Source organism: Mizuhopecten yessoensis, unplaced genomic scaffold (genome assembly GCF_002113885.1).
Source record: "Mizuhopecten yessoensis strain PY_sf001 unplaced genomic scaffold, ASM211388v2 scaffold1379, whole genome shotgun sequence".
Classification (NCBI taxonomy): Eukaryota; Metazoa; Mollusca; class Bivalvia; order Pectinida; family Pectinidae; genus Mizuhopecten; species Mizuhopecten yessoensis.
Window position 1 is genome coordinate 2304319 of NW_018404017.1, and position 19337 is coordinate 2323655.

The 19337-nt window shown below is 34.5% G+C and overlaps 1 protein-coding gene across 1 annotated transcript in view; it reads right to left on the reverse strand.

Annotated features, from left to right (window-relative positions):
- Positions 1-810: 810 nt before the first annotated feature.
- LOC110461099 (guanine nucleotide-binding protein subunit beta) overlaps positions 811-19337 on the reverse strand; it is a 24860-nt gene continuing 6333 nt past the window's right edge. The window contains exons 3-9 of the mRNA XM_021514389.1: positions 10230-10375; positions 8944-9007; positions 8026-8255; positions 7245-7374; positions 6349-6420; positions 5255-5471; positions 811-4265 (exon numbers count right to left, since the gene is read on the reverse strand). Coding sequence (XP_021370064.1) covers positions 4159-4265; positions 5255-5471; positions 6349-6420; positions 7245-7374; positions 8026-8255; positions 8944-9007; positions 10230-10375 — 966 coding nt within the window. The 3' untranslated portion in view covers positions 811-4158. The remainder of the gene's footprint in view (positions 4266-5254; positions 5472-6348; positions 6421-7244; positions 7375-8025; positions 8256-8943; positions 9008-10229; positions 10376-19337) is intronic.

Genomic DNA, 19337 nt, shown 5'->3' on the forward strand with positions numbered 1-19337 from the left:
TGTTGTATCGGCAAGTCAACATCGGTATAACGTTTACTTTGTATTTGCCTCCAAGAGTCAGCCTTGTAATATTTAGGCTGGAAATTTCAACAGAAAACAAGATTTAAATAAATTTAATCTTGATGACCTTGTACCTAACCCAAGGTCGTATATTTGAACTCAATTGATAATCTTGCCCTTTTAATATAGAATAGTAATCAAATAATCCGTAAGCTATGCAATAGCCCATGTCCCGGGATACCCTCGTCAGAACTTTGATCACTACCACGTTAAAAAGATATATTTCATGGTGTTTCTATATGACGAAATCGTCCGATTTTGAGTGAAATACAAGTTGGCAATACTAATAACACTTTGTTGCTACAATTGACGCCGAAAAGATGTAGTGCAGTTTCTGTTGTAAGAAAGTGACCCTCTCTTCAAAACAATCTTGGTGGACATGGAAGCTAAACCCCCCTTACTTTTTTTTTTATCTTATTAATTACAACAAGTCGTCACTTTGAATGTGTGGCATATCAATAATCTGAAGGATATGGATAACCACTTTATACATTAATTATAGATTGGGCGAATCCGTCAGCGGACTTCCTGTTTACCAGGGGGGCGTGTCCGGTTAAGGGTATTCTTTTTTTTAAAGTACATGGTCTAGGAAATCTGCACGTGGTTTTTTCTACTCTGCGTTCCTTTTCGAATTTTGAATATAAATCCATACCGCATGTTTAAATCAAATGTTTTCAATGCGTAGTAACGATTTGAGTCGGCATACACGATTAACTCAAAACGGTAAATAAATAAGGAGGAACCGTTATAATTAATGACAAAAAAGCTTTATTGACAAATGAAAAATACAGTTACACTGACACTGACAGATAATTTTCACAATATAATATTCATAATTAATGTGTAGGACTAGTTCAAATAGACACACAGATGCGGATGGTGAGATATATCTAGCACACATCACGTTTACACTAGGACAAGAAAGGAACCTGCCTGTCCACCTAACACAACTGTTACACCAGAGTCCAACGGCTAGTGTAGTCCGAACTCTTCATCTCCAAGATAATTATTTCAGTAATCACGCCCCTTGTACCTTCAGAGTCCATAGTGAATTACGTATTGCCGTTAACATATGCAGTTTTTAAATCTGAGGTCATCGGTAAATGAGTAGAATTCGATCTTTAGATTACTTTTTGAACAGGAACACTTCCTGTTGGTGTATTGGTACAGTATCTATGTACATGACCTGCCAAAACTAGGAAGAAACCTTATATTTGAGGATTACAGAGGAGCCGCTAGAGCATGGCATTGAGGGCATTTGATAACCGAAGTAATTGAACCTTACAGACAGTAGGTGTTGTGTTGTATCTATCTCTAGGAACGACAGGCATTGCTATTGGCAATAAATAGTTTATAGGCAGTTTTCTTATAGGAAAAAAAATCTGTTCACCATTACATTTCACATTAGGTCTCCAGGTTAGTATCACTGAATCAGAAAAGACATCCCTGTACTATCTTGACAGTAGTAGTTACAGATTTAGCATCACTGAAAGGAAAACTAAATCTGTGTACTTTTTGTTCTGGAATTTGTAAGAAAAAAAAAGAACAAAAATATCTATAAAAACGAAATGAGAGAATAGTCAGTACTAAAAAATTCACATCAACCTATGCTCTCTATGTATAATGTTTACAAGTAGATGAAATGAATTATCTTGAAAAGACGTTGTTTGTATATGATTCAGTAAATTTTGGTCTAGCAATTTGTTTTGTTAGAAGAAATATTTGAAAATCCTCAGGATAAAAGTCTATCTACATTTTCAACATGCATCAGTTCACACACATCTGTCACAAGAAAATAAAAAGTTACACTTGCACATGTTGCAATACAAACACTCAAGGGACTAAGATTGACTGACCTATTAACCTTGAAGACCAAAATCTGGGTTGTAAATAATCATACACAAGCATCAGACTGACCCAGACAGGATCATGGGTCAGATTGCTTTCACTTTACCTATACCACCAAATGCAAACATTCATACGACCATTCATTCTCGCTCCCTTTCCATGCCGAGCTTGACATATATTACTATATTGTATCAGGGTCCTGATACTGGTGAGTTATACGGAAGAGATGTGCGCTTTCTTTCATTCAGTTTTTGCCATGTTTGAAGAGAAAACGCAACAAAAAAAAATAAAGGAAAAAAAATAATAATTATGTATATATATATATACTTGGAAACAACATGCACCCCAATCCATAGGTGCAACATGCTATCCAGATAGTACAATTGAATATACAACATTTCAGAACACATTTTTTTGTATGATTTTTTTTAGCCCCATGTACTTTGTTGGCATGGCTGGTTTGTGAACATTTGCTCAATAATAACATTCAAATCAAGACCACAGTTCGGATAGACTCCCTGTAAGGAAATGCTGAACATTGGTTTTTACGAAACAGGCAAATATACAATCCGCACACATTGCCTTACAAAGCTCCACAGTCTTTTAAATCCATTTCCAAATAACACAGATTTGATAAAATTGAAGTGCAAGCGAATTCTAGAAGGACCTACAAACATGTACAAACAGCAAGCAAGGCCACGTAACTTTCACATAGGTCCAGTTTAATGATACCTTACGGAAACCCCACAGACTGTATGGAGGTTTTTCTTCAAAATTTGTTCCTTTGGAGATAGCAGTATGTTTTCACGATCAAAATGTTTTAATTGAATCCAACTGTTTGATACTCAGACGTCACGTCATTGTAAAAGGCAGGTAGGTTAGTTAAATACCAGCAGCTTTGTCACTGCTATATATACATCAATGTGTAGACCATGTCAAAGCTGAGAAGTGAAAACATCAAGTTTTATACAAACTGGGGTAGAGGGAAGGGAAATTGAGAAAAGAAACATTAACAGGCATTTACATGCTGTATGTTGTTAATCTTTTCATTTTTCATTGCACTAAAACCTTCGAAATAGAAGACAATACTAGTTTATAATGAAATACATTCGTATCTACATATACATAAATATCATATATCATGCATCAACAAGTTCATCACGCATACATAAAACCCACCCTGCCTGTATCACTTCCAATTATATACATCTAGGTAATAAGCTCAGGTTAAATTCTTACCAGAAGAAAAAGTATAGAACTAGTTTTGATTTCTGTATAACCTTCTAAAACAATTATTTTCTTTCTTAAATTAATAATTTGATATTTTCAGAAAAAAACACACCATTTTCACCATATTAAAGTAATTTCTGGAGGCATTTATAGAAGATACCAGTCAATCATTTATATGCAGACTTCGTCATCAATGAGCACTTGCATGATTGAACAAAGAGGACATGAAATGTTTAAAACAAAATCACAATCATAATCCACATGTGTCGTTAGCTGTTCCTCACTCGCAGTCACCTAAGCGTTAGAACGATCCCAGACATGTAAGGTCGAGTTACGGAACACGTAGTCCGACCTCAGTCACGGCTTGTTATACGGGGAATAGATTTTGTGGGCCCATTTTTAGATGAAATGGTCCCCCTGCTGTAACACACACAGACAAGGAATATATTGTAATAATTATTTATACACAAGATCTTTCTTCCAAGAAAGCTTATATGATGTCATGAGCTGTGATATATTCTGATGTACTGTTAGCTCGGCCTTGTTTCATGGGAACCAGTCATTTTTTCAAGTTCTTTGATTTGACATTTGTTTTTGGTAACAAATGCTGGTCTTCAGATGCCAGTTAGAATAGCCCATCAGTAAATGCACATATACCACGGCACCTCCCTTACACTTTATGCCCAGTGGGCTCTTCACACCAAGTGTCAACTGTTTCGTGACACTTTCCACCTAACTTCTGTAAATCCATCCCATAAAAATATCCATTATGTCCCGTGGAAAGTTAGTTCCTATTCAGTTTTTTTTTTTCCATCATAAAAAAATTAAATGATAATACAAAAAAAAAAAGAGGAAGATTAACCACAAGTTTGTTTATCCTCGCAGCTGTTAAAACAATAGTTTCCATAATGGGTGTGAATACACTGTTACTTTCCCCCATATAACACGGGCACATGAGTTTTAAGATATAAATAATAAGTCTTGTATATTTCCCCTCGGATGGGCTAACTAATACTTGGCTCAATTCCAGATCTTAAGAAAACTGTCCCAGGATCCCGTGGCGACAGCCATTCCATCCTCTGTGACACCAAGACAGCTCACACGGTTGTCATGACCTGCTAGCACTCCTGTACACAAACAAAAGTAAGTATTAACATACAATGTTTTATAGGGTTAGGGATATACCGGACGGTCAGCATTTTAGTCAAATCACCAGCTGCTACTGCTACCTGTTCTGGGACTTTTTGTGCCCCCTCTATGTAAATGTCCAACTTTCAAAGTTTAATTTTAAGAAGTGTTTGGTTATGCACCATGTGAGCATTCACAAAATTCTGAGTATGGAATAATGAAAGACCTAAATTAGAAAGCTGTGCAAACTTTTCACTGCCATTAAAAAGTCGTATATAAATTTTAAGCATGTACTTTTTCAACAAGAGGCCCATGGGCCATAACGGTCACCTGCGTCCTACAGTATTATTTTGTTGTTGTTGAAATATGAAGTGGAGATAATGATGTCAACCATCCCTACCAAAATTTGAGTAAAAAACGGTTAAGCATGACTTTAAGTTAAGTTTGTCAGGACAACTAGTTGATCATTCCTAGACCGAGTTTCAGTTAATACTGTCTATCAGAATTTGATTTTAAGTTTTAAATGTTTTTTTCAAAATATCAGCCATGGCAGGCGTATTGGATTTTTGATTGACATGAAAAAAATATTTTGCCAGGACCATGAGTTGATCATTCCTACAAAGTTTCAGTTAAATGGGCCTAGTAGAACTTGACTTTAAGTTTGAAATAGTTTTTCAAAATGGTGGCCATATTGGATTTCTGATTGACCCAAAAAATAACACTTTGTCAAGAACATAAGTTGATCATTCCTACCAAGTTTCAGTATTCTAAAAGAATTCAGTTATAATCTAATTCGTTCAAAATAACAGGCTTTCAATATACTGATTTGCTTAAAGACAGAGCAATCAATAAAACATATTAGTTTTCCTTCTGTAGCTACACAGGTGGACATTCCCCACTTCCAGGTAACACAAAGGGGTCAGAGTTAAACATCATGACACTGATTCCCAGAAGTACATATTGCATTAGAAACAGAAGCAGAACTTACCGGCTCTATCTTGCTTTAGGACATCCCAAACATTGCAGTTGAAATCATCATAACCACCGAGGAGCAGACGACCTGACTTAGAGAAGGCCACAGACGTAATACCACAGATGATATTGTCGTGCGAGTACATGCCAATTTCCTGATCAGCACGGATATCAAAAAGCCTGCATGTGGCATCATCAGACCCAGTTGCAAATGCGTAACCGTGCGGAAAATACTGCAAAATAATAAACACATTCAAAGTTTCCTTGTGTACATTGCAACAAATCAAATACAAGATTCAGAACAACAAAGTTATCAAAGTTTGAACTTTTAGGTAATGAAAATTAGATGAACACAATACATTTAAAATACCTTTTCATTGTTTACATATATATAGACAATGACATCAATTTTAAGCCATATTTCAACAGACTACAATTACGTCAATTGTTGTGTATGTCTGCATCTGTAAGTCAATTAAATTACTTCATCATTTTAATTTACTTAGTACTAAAATTTACGACACAATCTACTATTATCTTTTAATACAACATACTGCCTAGTGCTAATGTTTTGCACCAATTAAACTCCAATTGTCACCAATTTATATAACAGGAAGTAATAGTTCAAGTTCTATTCATATTACATAGATAACCACAATAGTGTAGTGGTCAGACAGTCTGTGTTAACACTGTTTGTAGCTTAGCCATGAATGATTTCCTTCTGTCTAGAGTACTAGGGCCACAGATTGTTGTGATGTATCTATTTCCTGCTATGATCCACAATAGTGTAGTGGTCAGACAGTCTGTGTTAACACTGTTTGTAGCTTAGCCATGAATGATTTCCTTCTGTTTAGAGTACTAGGGCCACAGATTGTTGTGATGTATCTATTTCCTGCTATGTAGATAGAGCACTATGGTCTGAAGCTTGTTGTACTGGATCAGTTATTTCCTTCTATAAGCACAATATAGCCTAAAGATAGTTGTTTCACGAGAACCTTTCCTTTAAGCACCACAACAAAAGTTAATAGGCAATCAGTATTAACTGTAGTCCTACTCAAGAGCCTAATCAGACAAACATATTAGTGTAGGTCAAGTTGATAATATACTTACAGTGATTGCATTTATATCAGATTCATGTCCTGAAAATGTTTGTTTGCACATTCCATCTCTGACATCCCATAGCTGTGGACAAAGATGCAGGTAACACAAGTTAAAACACGAGCGTACTTAATTAAACTGCTGCAAAGTTTTGGTATACAAATTTATGGAGTTTATGGAGTTTACTCCAAGTCATCAGTCATCAAGACTAAATTCCAAAGATAACTGTAAATAATTTAAAAAAAATTGAATTCTTTCGAGATTTAAAAAAAAAAATCCTTTAAAATATACACAACCAGATACAGATAATAGTGCTTACAAACATATGAGCTACGACCGATCCAGGCATAACCATACAAGGATCCAAATAGCTTGGAGTCTAGCTAGGAAGTGACGATGGCGACTTTTGACATTTGCTTTCTGTGTTTGCAGTGAATATTACATATTTGACTGCAGCCTGCAGTTTGAATAATGATAATCACGATTGAAGACACCAAGAATTCTTACATTTACCAGTACAACACCTGTCGTAAACTTTAAACCATCAATACACAACTCACTCTTTTCTTCCAATAAGCAAATACTTCTGAATCATCTTTTGACACAATAAATTAGCTATATATATTTTTTGAGCGACATTATTACCGGCAACCATTTTATTTTAGTATATCAGAACAAGACTAACTCACTAAGGATTATAAAAAACATCCTTTGAAGCAAGAATTATCATTGTTATTTATAGTGATGGGCTGATGATGAATCATAATAGAAAATCAGTTCACTATTGAAATCAATGTGTCAAATGTATTTTTTACTAAAAGGCTGGCAAAACTGCCAAAATTTGCTTGAAATCAATTCTGATTTTATTTATAATAACTCTGATAACAATATTTTTTCTGAAGTTTTACCTTTGCTGAGGCATCGCATGCCCCCGAGACAAATGACTTCATATCTGGTGCCAAGGACAGACTCATCACATCCCCGGTGTGACCAGTGAACGCTGTTGTCTGCTGACCTGTCTCAATATCCCATAATGCACTGAAAAATCGAGAAAATATTTCAATTGATAGATTGCATCAGGGCGAATTTGTATAATTGATTGTCATGGTTAATGTGTAGCTTCAAAATCAAAAAGTCTCTTTATGAATAAACAGTCATCTTATTTTCAGATTTTCTGATTTTTTCTTTAATTTTGAATAACCAAAATGCAAGCAAGTCCAATCAATATAACAAGACAATCTGAATTGAATTTAATAAATTAAGATTCACACTAACATCCAGAAAGATTTTACTTAATTTGTCTCTCTCTTTAAATTGTTTACATATAGAAATCATTAGAAGTGACTTTTTTAAGTATATATAAACTGATGTCAATTACAGAAAAGACTATCTAGAAAGTGACTTTGATTATAGAAATCTACACAAATATAGGGTTTATACCATCATTTATACTGTATAATGGGAAATTTAAGGCTAGTCAAATTTTGCCCTTTGCAGGTAAAATCCATTTGCCAATCCTTAATTTCACCATTCACCTTTAACTATTATGTATTATGTTGTTTACTACATTAATTTGCTGTAACGATAAATTAGGGCAAAAAGGCAAAGGTTAACTGCAGTGATAATTGCCAGGTATACAGTAATATCAAGTTGAAACATCTCACTGACAGGTGTCCTGTAGGTACATACCACGACATGTCCCCAGAGCTTGTTACTATTTGGTTGTCATCAAGGAAGCGGCAACAAGACAGATAACCAGTGTGTCCAGGCAACTCCCGACTGACCCTTACGTTTCCTTCTCGTGTTTTTAAACTATAGATAGAACAGATGTTGTCGAGGCCTCCACATGCTACGTAGCTACATGACGGAGCATAGGCACATGTCATTACCCAGCTAGATCTTAAAGGTATCGCATGTACCTAAAATAAACAACGGAATCACATTACATCAGTGAATTATTTAAGGTAAATTCAAACTCAAATCCTAGCAAAGGCAAACCTGACTTTGTCTGCAAGACAGAATCTGTATATATTGAAGATTGATTCTTGTGAATCTTGGTTTCATTATTTAAGTTAATGATTTGGCTGTCCCTGTCTTTGAAATATGAACATGTTAAGTAGAATATCCCTATACAAAGGTTCTACATTGCTACACATCCCTGTACAGTACTAAGTACCCCATTACTTCATATGAACCATATCCTGTTGTAGGATGTGAATAATTGATAGAGACATGTTTAAATAACAATGAACTTGTATAGTGTCAATCATTCACATTTTTTCAGAACCCCACCTCCCCTCTAGTTGATATCAACATTTTTTTTCTTCCAGTTTAATTGAACATGGTATTTTAATTTAAAGATTTCACAAAACATTTATTTTACAGACCAGATATTAATTCTTCTTTTAAACCAAACAAAATGTATTGTCTTATTATATTATCTTATTAGTCAATAAAAAGATACTCCTACAGGATTCTATTCCTTGATGTCTTCTTGGCATTTCTGACTTCTTTACAGTGTATTTTTTCTTTATGTGTGTATTTATAACTGCTTCAGGCCATTGTTTAACAGGTAAAACATTCCTAGCACCTAATAACAATACTCACCTTATTTGTAGTATATCCGTCCCATACAATTAATTTACCATCTTGTGAAGCAGATACTAGATTTCTGTAAAGAAGTAAAGTGTTCATATTATTACTTTTAATTCAAATTCTGGCATTATATAGAAACACATAACAAATGTCAGAAATGGCTTTAACTTCAAAAGGAATGTTGCAATCAATAGTAGATATTTGAACAAATCCTCCAAATAAGGGTTCCCACAAATTAATTTAGAACTAATCGCTTCAGCTATTTGTATTTTCTGATCTTTCAATTTAGTCAGTGCCAAGTGGCTCAAGCTAGTAGCGTTTTCCAATCAAATGATTTAGACAGTGTCTTTTGGCACAAGCTAGTAGCGTTTTCCAATCAAAAGATTTAGTCCGTGTCTTCTGGCTCTAGCTTGTAGTATTTTCCAATCAAATGATTTAGACAGTGTCTTGTAGCTCTAGCTAGTAGTGTTTTTCAATCAAAAGATTTAGACCGTGTCAAGTGGCTCTAGCTAAGTGTTTTTCAATCAAAAGATTTAGTCAGTGCCAAATGGCTCTAGCTAGTAGTATTGTCGTATCAAAAGATTTAGTCAGTGCAGATTTAGTCATGTACCAAGTGGCTCTAGCTAGTAGTATTGTCAAATCAAAAGATTTAGTCCGTGTCTTGTGGGTTCCAGTTGGTGGTGTTTTTGAACCAATCAATGAGGTAAGAATCTAATGGCATGGGAGCACCTCACACCTTCATACAGATCATGTCAAACCAAATTTAACGCCTTTTCAGGGCTTTTTAAATTTGAGTTTTGATCAATCAATTTAGTCTATGTTCAGTGTCTAGTGGCTTCCGTTAAGAGGTGTTTTCCAGTCAATGTCTAGTCGCTACAGCTGGTGATGTTCTGATAAACTAATAAAGTCAAGTTGTTCATGCCTCATAGTCAATGGAGATTTTCTATAATCAATATTCATTTCGAAGGATGTAGTTACCGTAAAATTATTATGACTGATCGTTAATCTCACTATCTCCCTCAAATCCTTTAAAACTAGCAATATAAAGGACTGTGTCTGTAGCATAAAATATTTATTAAACCTGGCTTTATTGTGATGAGAGCAGCCTTTTATGTTTGACTTGAGAGCCTTGTTCAAAATTTATACAAAATACACGATGATATTTCACTAAAATTAGCTGGATGACTTTTATACATGTATGTAGTCATTATCATTTATACCAAACCAGATTATATTATCTAGATGAAAACACTTCCTTTGGAAATTTCAGATTATTTATTTTCACGGATGATACATACGCAGAATCTGTTGCCCAGTGCATGGCATATATTTTGGCCAAGTGACCTCTAAGGGTACGCCTGGTGCGCATCTGTATCCGTCCAACAGGTTCGACGCCATAGGCAGCTTGGCTGAGAGTGGTATCAGCAGCAGCTTTCCTTGCCTCCTGTAAACACAAAGAGGGAAATTCGTTTTTAAAAACTAATTTAATTCAATAGGAAAATATCTTTGTACATCAATACAAACACATGCAATAAACCAGCATTTCTTCATTATCTCCTTGCTGCAAAGAAAAGATTAATGCAGAAATCGTACTATTGTAGAGAATGGTCAAACAGCTAGGTTTATTTCAGGCAAACTTGCAGACTTTTAAAAATGTTTTATGCAACAGCATGGATACCAAGTAGTTCTAATAAACTTTTATCAGTGCTTGTAGTCAATAATATAAGAATCTTTCATGCTCAGGGGGGTAGGATAAGGAAATTCCACCCGAGGCTTTTCCCAAATTTAAAAATCCCGAGGGTGGAATATCCCTTTCCTACACCCTTTTTTCTCATTCCAATCACCAAAATAAGCTCAGAAACCATGAAAATGCGTTTGGACTGGCCACCATTTTGAAAATATCAATTGGTGTAAAATAGAAATTTCCTACACCCCTTTCTTAGCCTGGACAGCTCTATCTTACACACAGGTAAATGAGAGAATAGTCCTGACCAACTCTCTGTAAGACACAATAATCCTTGGTCCTAATTATGAGAAGAATAATAATATAAATCCCTCTATTAGAAATAAATCCTCTATCATAAACATTAGTCCTAACTTTTTAAAAACAAATAACAATCAATAGTCCCATTAACCTTCTATCCATTTATATAACATTCAGTTGTTGCTACTCTTTATCAGAAGTAATTCATCTCCAGCACACACACAGGCATACACACAGTGAGATATTAGCCAGGTGGCATAGGACTAGTAGTTAGCGCCTGATAAGGCAGCTCCTGTGAATTCCTCAATATTGTATTGATTAATATATATATGCTAATTGTATTGACTGTATAAAATAGTTAATCTATGTACTGTAAAGCGCTTTAGAGTGGCTTATGTTAGCTAGATAGGGCGCTATTTCAAATGTTGTATATTTATTTTTTATTTATTTAATTGATATATATACACAAGTCAATAGCCATGAATTCTCTATCTGAAGTAAAAATAAGTCGGTAGTTCATGGAGTAACTCTATAAGAAGAACAGCTCTGTAACAGATTATTGTGGTTATCATTATCAGGAAGAGTGGTGAAGAGTTCAGCGTAATTCTGATCTGAAACTCACGACAAGGGATTAAAGGATACCCCAGAGCTATGTAGATATAAAGATCATCTAGTTGCGATGAGACGACGGTATTATATGCCTGCAATATTAGACCTTGCCAAACGACAAGCAGTAGAGCCTCAGTTGGAGTAGTGTTCAAAATTGATTTTTCCTGAATATTCTGCTGACATCAACAGCTTCAAGTTATTGCTAGTTTTCTCAGGAATTCCTCTGTGAATACGTTCTAGACTTGATAAAAAAGAATTCACGTGGAAATTACAGCTTTTGAAATATTTCTTATATATAAACATGCATTAAATTATCATAAAATAGCCTACAGTAACTTGAAGCACTAAACATAAGTCTGGGCAAGTGGATTTGAGTATTAGTCCAAAAATTACATTCTACAGTGTGTGTAAGAAGCTGACTTCTGCTTCTCAATTGTTTATTTGATAAGTAATAAAATAGATTACTTGCTCTGAAAATAGAAATTATGATGTGCAATGAAAAAAGTGATATTTAATATGTGCACTGCTGACTAATGCCTTGTCCACTAGACAATTCATAATTGCATAAATTTCATTTGTCCACAGCTAGAATTAGTATAATTTTCTTGTTGGTACATAATTAAAGATGGTTACTTTTATTTACTTTAATTCAAAACTATTCATTTGCGAAAAACTTCTTACTGAAAATATTTTTTATCACAACTGTATATATCATATTTTTTATCAAAACGATATATCAAACTAGGTATCCATGAAAATTGGAAATTGCAAAGGAACAAACACAATTTTTTGTGATCCCGAAAAGCTCAACACTTATTTGAATTCATGTTTCAGGATTCACAATACGTATACTCTCCTATTACATTGTTATAGGGATTTTTTTTTTATCTAACTACCTTAATAAGTACATTACTATATTAATGTTTGTGCATGTAGATGTCTGCATGAAATAACTAGAATCAAAAGTAGCTAGATATGAAATTATTAATTGTTCATGATAAAATAATAACAGGGATGTAATTAATCAGTGAAGAGTTGTAATGGGTGGGACTTGTAGTCTATACTGGCCACAAATGGCCACACCTGCTACTGGAAGGGAGTAAGCCAACACAGATCTCCATCTAAGGCTATTTATTGATCGCCTAGCTCTAAAGCCTGGCTGCCAGCCAGCTCATACCACACACATGGACAACACCATCAACTCACCAAACCCAGTCTCTATGTGTGTACTCTGTATAAAATTAGTCTAAGACAGTATATATACACAAATATAATATCGGTACATTTCGTTAGCCATTATCAGAATGATTCAATATTTATTCCTGTCAACATCCAGAAACAGAGGTAAAACATTAGGAATTCAAACAGAAATCATCCGTGTCACATGTACAAAAGCTATCTCAGTATTGATTGTTCTTGATGAATAATACACAATAATTCAACAGAATAACAGTTTGACGGAACCAACGTGTTCAATGTCACGATCATCAGGAATGTCATTATGAACAGTTATAAATATTTAACATCCACACAGCTTAAAACGCTTTTAGTTTACTTTCAGTATTATAGGTATGTTGTTTATCATTCTTTTGTAAATAAATCTATGTTTAGGTAAAACAAGTCGAGAGATTAGATGTGTGTTATCAGTATCGATTTATTTTGCATAATGGTCAAACCCTCTTTTAAGTCCAAATATAGGGAAGAGAGAAAATCAAGTCTTTATATGGACAGGTACCTTTTAGTTTGTACAGAAAATAACATTCATGCTATTTTCGTGACAGTAAACAAAGATTAATCTTTGCCAAATTCTTAACTGTTTCTGGGTTAATTTCCAAAAGGAATACCCATCATTCTAAAATATTCCTATGAGCAGAAAAAAAAATCAATATTTTTTATGATTAAAATTCCCCTTATCTGCACAATTTCTTCCTGCTTTAGAGAATGTTCACATACTATGCATTTAAAAGCATTGTTTGTTTGTTTGTTTGTTTGATTTTGTTTAACGTCCTATTAACAGCTAAGGTCATTTAAGGACGGCCTCCCCTGGGTGCAAGATGCATGCGTGTAGTGTATGTGTGTGTATTTTGGGAGGCTGCGATATGTTCGTGTTTGTCTCCTTGTGATAGCGCGAAACTGATGCCGACTTTATAGTGCTACCTCACTGAAACATTCTGCCGAAGACACCCAGCAGGACGCCCCACCCGGTCACATTATACTGACAACGGGCGAACCAGTCGTCCCACTCCTAATTTGCTGAGCGTTAAGCAGGAGTATAAACTACCATTTTTAAAGACTTTGGTATGTCTCGGCCAGGGGACAGAACCCAAAGCCTTCCTCACAGGGGCGAACGCTCAACAAATGGCCAAAAGTGAGGCATTGTCAAGGGAGACATTAGGAAGAAGAAAGTTATTTAGAAAGCATTGTTAAATAAACAAAATCAATACTTATTTAAAAGTGTAGTCATATTTTAGCTCAGAAAGAATTAGATCATACAACAGTATAACTCAATTCTATTAAAATACTTCACAAGGTGAAGATCTTGCAAAATTTCACCTAATTTGCAAGAACGTAATATAAATTCTCCTAGAACATTGACCGTGTCCTGGTCTTAAAAGGCGATTGGTGATTTAAATGTGTTTACTTTTGTATGAAAATATGGGATGGAATTTCTGTTATTATCTCTCTTTTTGAATTTTTTTTCTTGATCATTACCTTAATGTACCATCAATAATGAAAATAACATCCATACAGTTCAAAGATGAATGAATTTGGCTTCTTCTTAATTACGAGTAATGAAGTATGCAACGTCTAGGTCTAATGAACTAGCAAAAGATTTTAACAAGTCAAGTATTGATCGGTGATCATGCACATGTTTATGCTGACAGTTGCCGAGTATCTTAGAAATTTTATTTCCCCTCGACATATATATATATTTCTTAAAATTTCAAATGACAGACCTGAACACTGCTGCTGGGTAGTGAAGTGTGCAGCTATGCTTTTCTCTCCTATTAGTTCATTAGAACACAGATATCATGAAAAAATACTTAAACAATGGAAAATCTGTGATAACAAGTCAGAAAATTTTGATTCTGTGAATCATTCACTGTTAAATAGACAATTACTTAGTTCTGGAAGAGGACTTGTATATTGGGGACATGATGTTGTTGAATTCATGATTACATCTAGATCTGCATTAAAACCAGCCAGATGAAGTCACACCTCGAAGTAGATATTGCTGTAATTACTCTTACTGGATTTAATCAATGGAAGTACTGTATTTATTATAAGTACAACATCGTGACATGCTCGAGCCAAATCATAATCCTTGTTCCATATAAGGTTTATTACTGTTACATATCCCCGTCATGTACCTAACATTTAAGCAGATATTCAGTATATATATAAAAAAATGTTGGTTGCCCATACAAAAAGTGTGTGCAGGTTGCTAATCTTTTTAAAACCTAACATTACATAGGGTTGCTTGGTTTTAAACTTCTGTGTTCAGTTTCCCAAAATTTCGAATTAACTCATTCATCCCTGGAATTTCATTATGAACTATTCCAACCTTAAAATTGGAAGAGTTCAAATGTATCTTCAAGGTTAATGAGTCAAGATTTTTTTGAAAGCATTTTTTAACATGGTCCTATGTACAAGGACCTCCTGGTACATATTTTATATTGAAAAGTTATAAGTTCAAATATTAGGCACATTATTTGGGTAAAATTTGCTATAGATATGAATATTTATACCTGAAGAATTATTTTAAGATCCTATGTAGACGTCAGAGAGAAGTTGCACTTGACGCCTTGCACCTACTCCCACTTTTGGGTTCAAATGTAAAATTCTTCAGACCTCATGGTACATCTGTATTATGTTAGAAATGAAATACTACAATTAAATTCCAAACATGTACATATTGTAAAACAGGATCATCAAACAATAGCCCCTTTTTTTATTCACCCCTGAAATTTCATAATGAACTATTCCAACCGTTGAATTGGAAGAGTTATAATGTATCTTCAGGGATGACTGAATTGACTATCCCTCATAAGCTGATCATGCTAGCAGAGAGAAGATCAGTAAACAAAACACCCATTGTAACTATGTCCCAATTAGGTGTACCTAATCCACAGGTTGCTGGAAGGCTGGTATCTTCAATCACATGGGCCAATACATGCCCTCCAGACAGCCATATTACCACTAGGACACCCAACCGAAATTGAATTACAGCTATTTCTGGCTACAGCGAGCATGGCTATAGAGCAGATTAAAAATATGTTGAAGGAGGGGGTAAATCTATAAATAGTGTCAGATAATGAAGAGGTGAATCATCATTGTGTGTGCTGCCAGACCTTCTCCTCGGCTCTGTAGTAGCTGTGTGTGAACACATAACCTGTTCTCATCACACAGACAGCTTCTGATTCACCACTTGAACTTTGTACCCGGCAGTAACATATAGCTGTCCACATCCTCTGATATATCTAACAATTGGCCGATTGGTTTTGGACAGACTTATTTACACTGGACCAGCAGTAAAGACTACATGTGTAGATGAAGAAGTGATGTGGTAAATTATTTTACACAGATGATTTTAAGTTAGACTTGTATATATAATTGACAACTTTCAACATACACAAATAGTCTATTGGGGAGGCCAATGATGTGGCTATACAACATTTGAAGTGTAACACTAGCAGGCAATATATAAGCTAGTTTGTTATATAATTAGTGTGTTTTAAGTTGCAATGCTCAGTATATTTTGAATTTTGTGTTTTTGCCTCAAATATATTGTTTTATTATATAACTTCACATTCAATAATGGCATATTTGTAGATATTCATTGTTTCATCAACGTGGTCTTCATGCAAAACTGACATTGATACACAAAACGGCTTGATAGTTATTGAGTTTTTTATTTACCCAACAATAGATTACATAATTTCCTGAATCATTTAATTATTATATTAGAAAGATGATTGGGGAAGGGGGACGGGAAGCTGTGGTTGAGTTGGCATTTGGCCATTTACATCTCATTAATATTAAACATATGATTCAAAAGTTTAAACACATCTTTTAGTATGAATTTCTTCTATCATAGCATATCATAAAGCACATTTTCATTACTTGTCAAATGAATATCTGGTACATCATTATGCAAATTACTAACATGACTTCAACTCCAATTGGATCCCGGTGAATAATACAATGTATGTGAATAAATTAAATCAGTTCTATACAGGTCTCACAGTCTGGGCTTTTTTGAACATTCAGTAAATACTTGAATTTATTTACTGTACATTATTTATTCTATTGTTATACCTGTGCATTGCATTAAAATAATTTCCCATGTAAATACATTGCCACAGAACCAGGAAAAATGATTTTTGTCTAGATTTAAACTGTTAAATAATTTATTGCCTTTGATATTTGCTTTAACATTTTACTGCCAGTATGACCTACAATTAAATCAGAACAGTCAATCTTTCACAGGCAGGATATAAATAGGTGCGCATGTATTTTCAATGACAATGCTTCCAAGAAAATTTAATAAAATCATGTTGTGTAAATACAATTGATTCAATCACAACTTCAGAAAGAGAAAAAAAGAGAAAAATTCTACTAAACAATCCTTTTTAAACAAGTTGAGAAAACTTGAATGTTAAGTACAGAAGATTTGTATGTGTTGATAATTGTGTATATTTGTTTATTTCAGAACACAATTCCTTTTAACTACAATAGGCCTGTGTTCCTTTAGGTGAACAGCACCAGCTTACAAGACTTATATTATCAATAGCTAGTTGACCTAGATGTGTAATCTCCCAAACACCCTGGTACAATAGTTCATCCTTCACAAAGTCTGGGCCGCCATGTTAAACACCAGATGCCACTGTACACACTTTACTGCCTGATAACTTTATGGTGTTGTGTAGACACTACCGTAACAAGGTTAGGATCCAGTGTTAAAGTGTTTACTACTGGAACAGCATTATAGATACATTATGATGGTCATACATAATGGAAATCAACCATGGTGTCATGTGATTACAGAATCCATAATAAATAGATCAACATCACTTGCCCTGGATTTTGATTCTATATAGCATCCCAAGAACCACTATCATACTTGCCACCCTTTGGAAATTTCCATGGGGAAGATTGTGCATGCTCAAAATTAAAACATAAAGAAAATGTGTGTATACATCCCCTAGAGACAAAATAACCCTGTAAAATTACTTATCTTCAGTTAAGCTAATTCACTGATTGAAGACACTAAATTTAAGGATTCAAAATCGGGAGTCTCCCTCCTTAATAGGGCGTGTTGGCAAGTATGCACTACGCTAATCTATAAACCATCCTATTCATACCGGTATGTGTGCACAGAAAACCGAAGTGAGACGCCAAATAAATTGAGAAAGAACCAGGACGTCATTTTCAAATATATATACAGTGTATATCATGCACATAGCTTGATGCCAAATGACAAGTAAGACACAGAAAAAGACTTTCGCTTCACTTCATGCAACCACTTTACAATCATACGGAAAATAGAACAGTTCAAAATCAGATGACTCAAGGCCAAGGTCAGCTAACAAATACACAAATGATAAGCTTGGTGGGTACAAAACAAGTCATGATAGCTCTAGCAATGGACAAGTACCAGCATCTGTGGTAATTAAATATGTACACCTACTCCTGTTACTGGTCGACTAGCATAGTAAGCATGCTTTGGTGAAGCATTATTGATCTTACATAAAAGCTACCCTTCAATAAATTACCCCACCGGACCAAGTACCTGCTGTTGTTTACAATCTAACAGACAACCAATTATTAGAGCTCATCACAGAATCCTTTATTAGGATTTCCTAACCTGTAAACTTCTATGCATTGATTAAATTCTATTTTCGAATACTTAAATAATGATGTATTGTAATGTCTCTTTATACAAAATCTGCTGATCAGGTTATGCTAATGAGGAATTGTCATCAATTTGTCATTAAAATACTGATAATTTCCCTATATTATAAATCCAAGATTTTAAAATACAAGCACATTGCAGTTTTAAAAGAATTCTGTAAAGCAGAGGTTAAGTTGTGGACACCTCTTTAACTAAGGGTTATTTTTACATTCATTTTCTTACTGAACTCATTCACCCCTGAAATTTCATAATGAACTATTCCAACCTTTGAATTGGAAGAGTTCAAACTTCTTCATGGGTAAATGAGTTAAAGGAATTACAAAATACTTGATCTCGACCATTCCAAAAATTCCTACAAACTTTAGAAGAGTTTGTCCTGTTATAACTGAAACGAAAGGCCAAAATAAAACAATTTCTCATAAAATTGCATGTGCATCATGCTGTGATTTTGATCCAGAGTAGCCATCTATATAGGTTATTTGTCTATCTATTGACTCAAATGTTCAAAGTTTCATAAATTTTGTTGATTTATGTGGAATTGTCCTTCTTCAATGAGTCAAGCAAATAACTGATGCAGATGAAACAAGAGGCCCAAGGGCCTTAGCGGTCACCTGAGTTATATCATAGGTACTGGTAGCTTTATTTTATTGTTTAGATGTGATGTGGAAATCAGCATGTAAACTAAGTGAAATACAATACTTGTCATGTCATCAATGGATAAGAATTTGAAAATATTGGTAAATGTTCCCTTTGGGGCCCCACCCTAGCCCCTGGGGATGGGGCAGGAATCCTAATTTTACAAAGTAAAACTCTCATTTACCCAAGATGATTCTGACTAAGTTTGAGCAATTTTCTGCTGAAAATGGATAAAATATATACCGAAAAGTGTTATTTCCC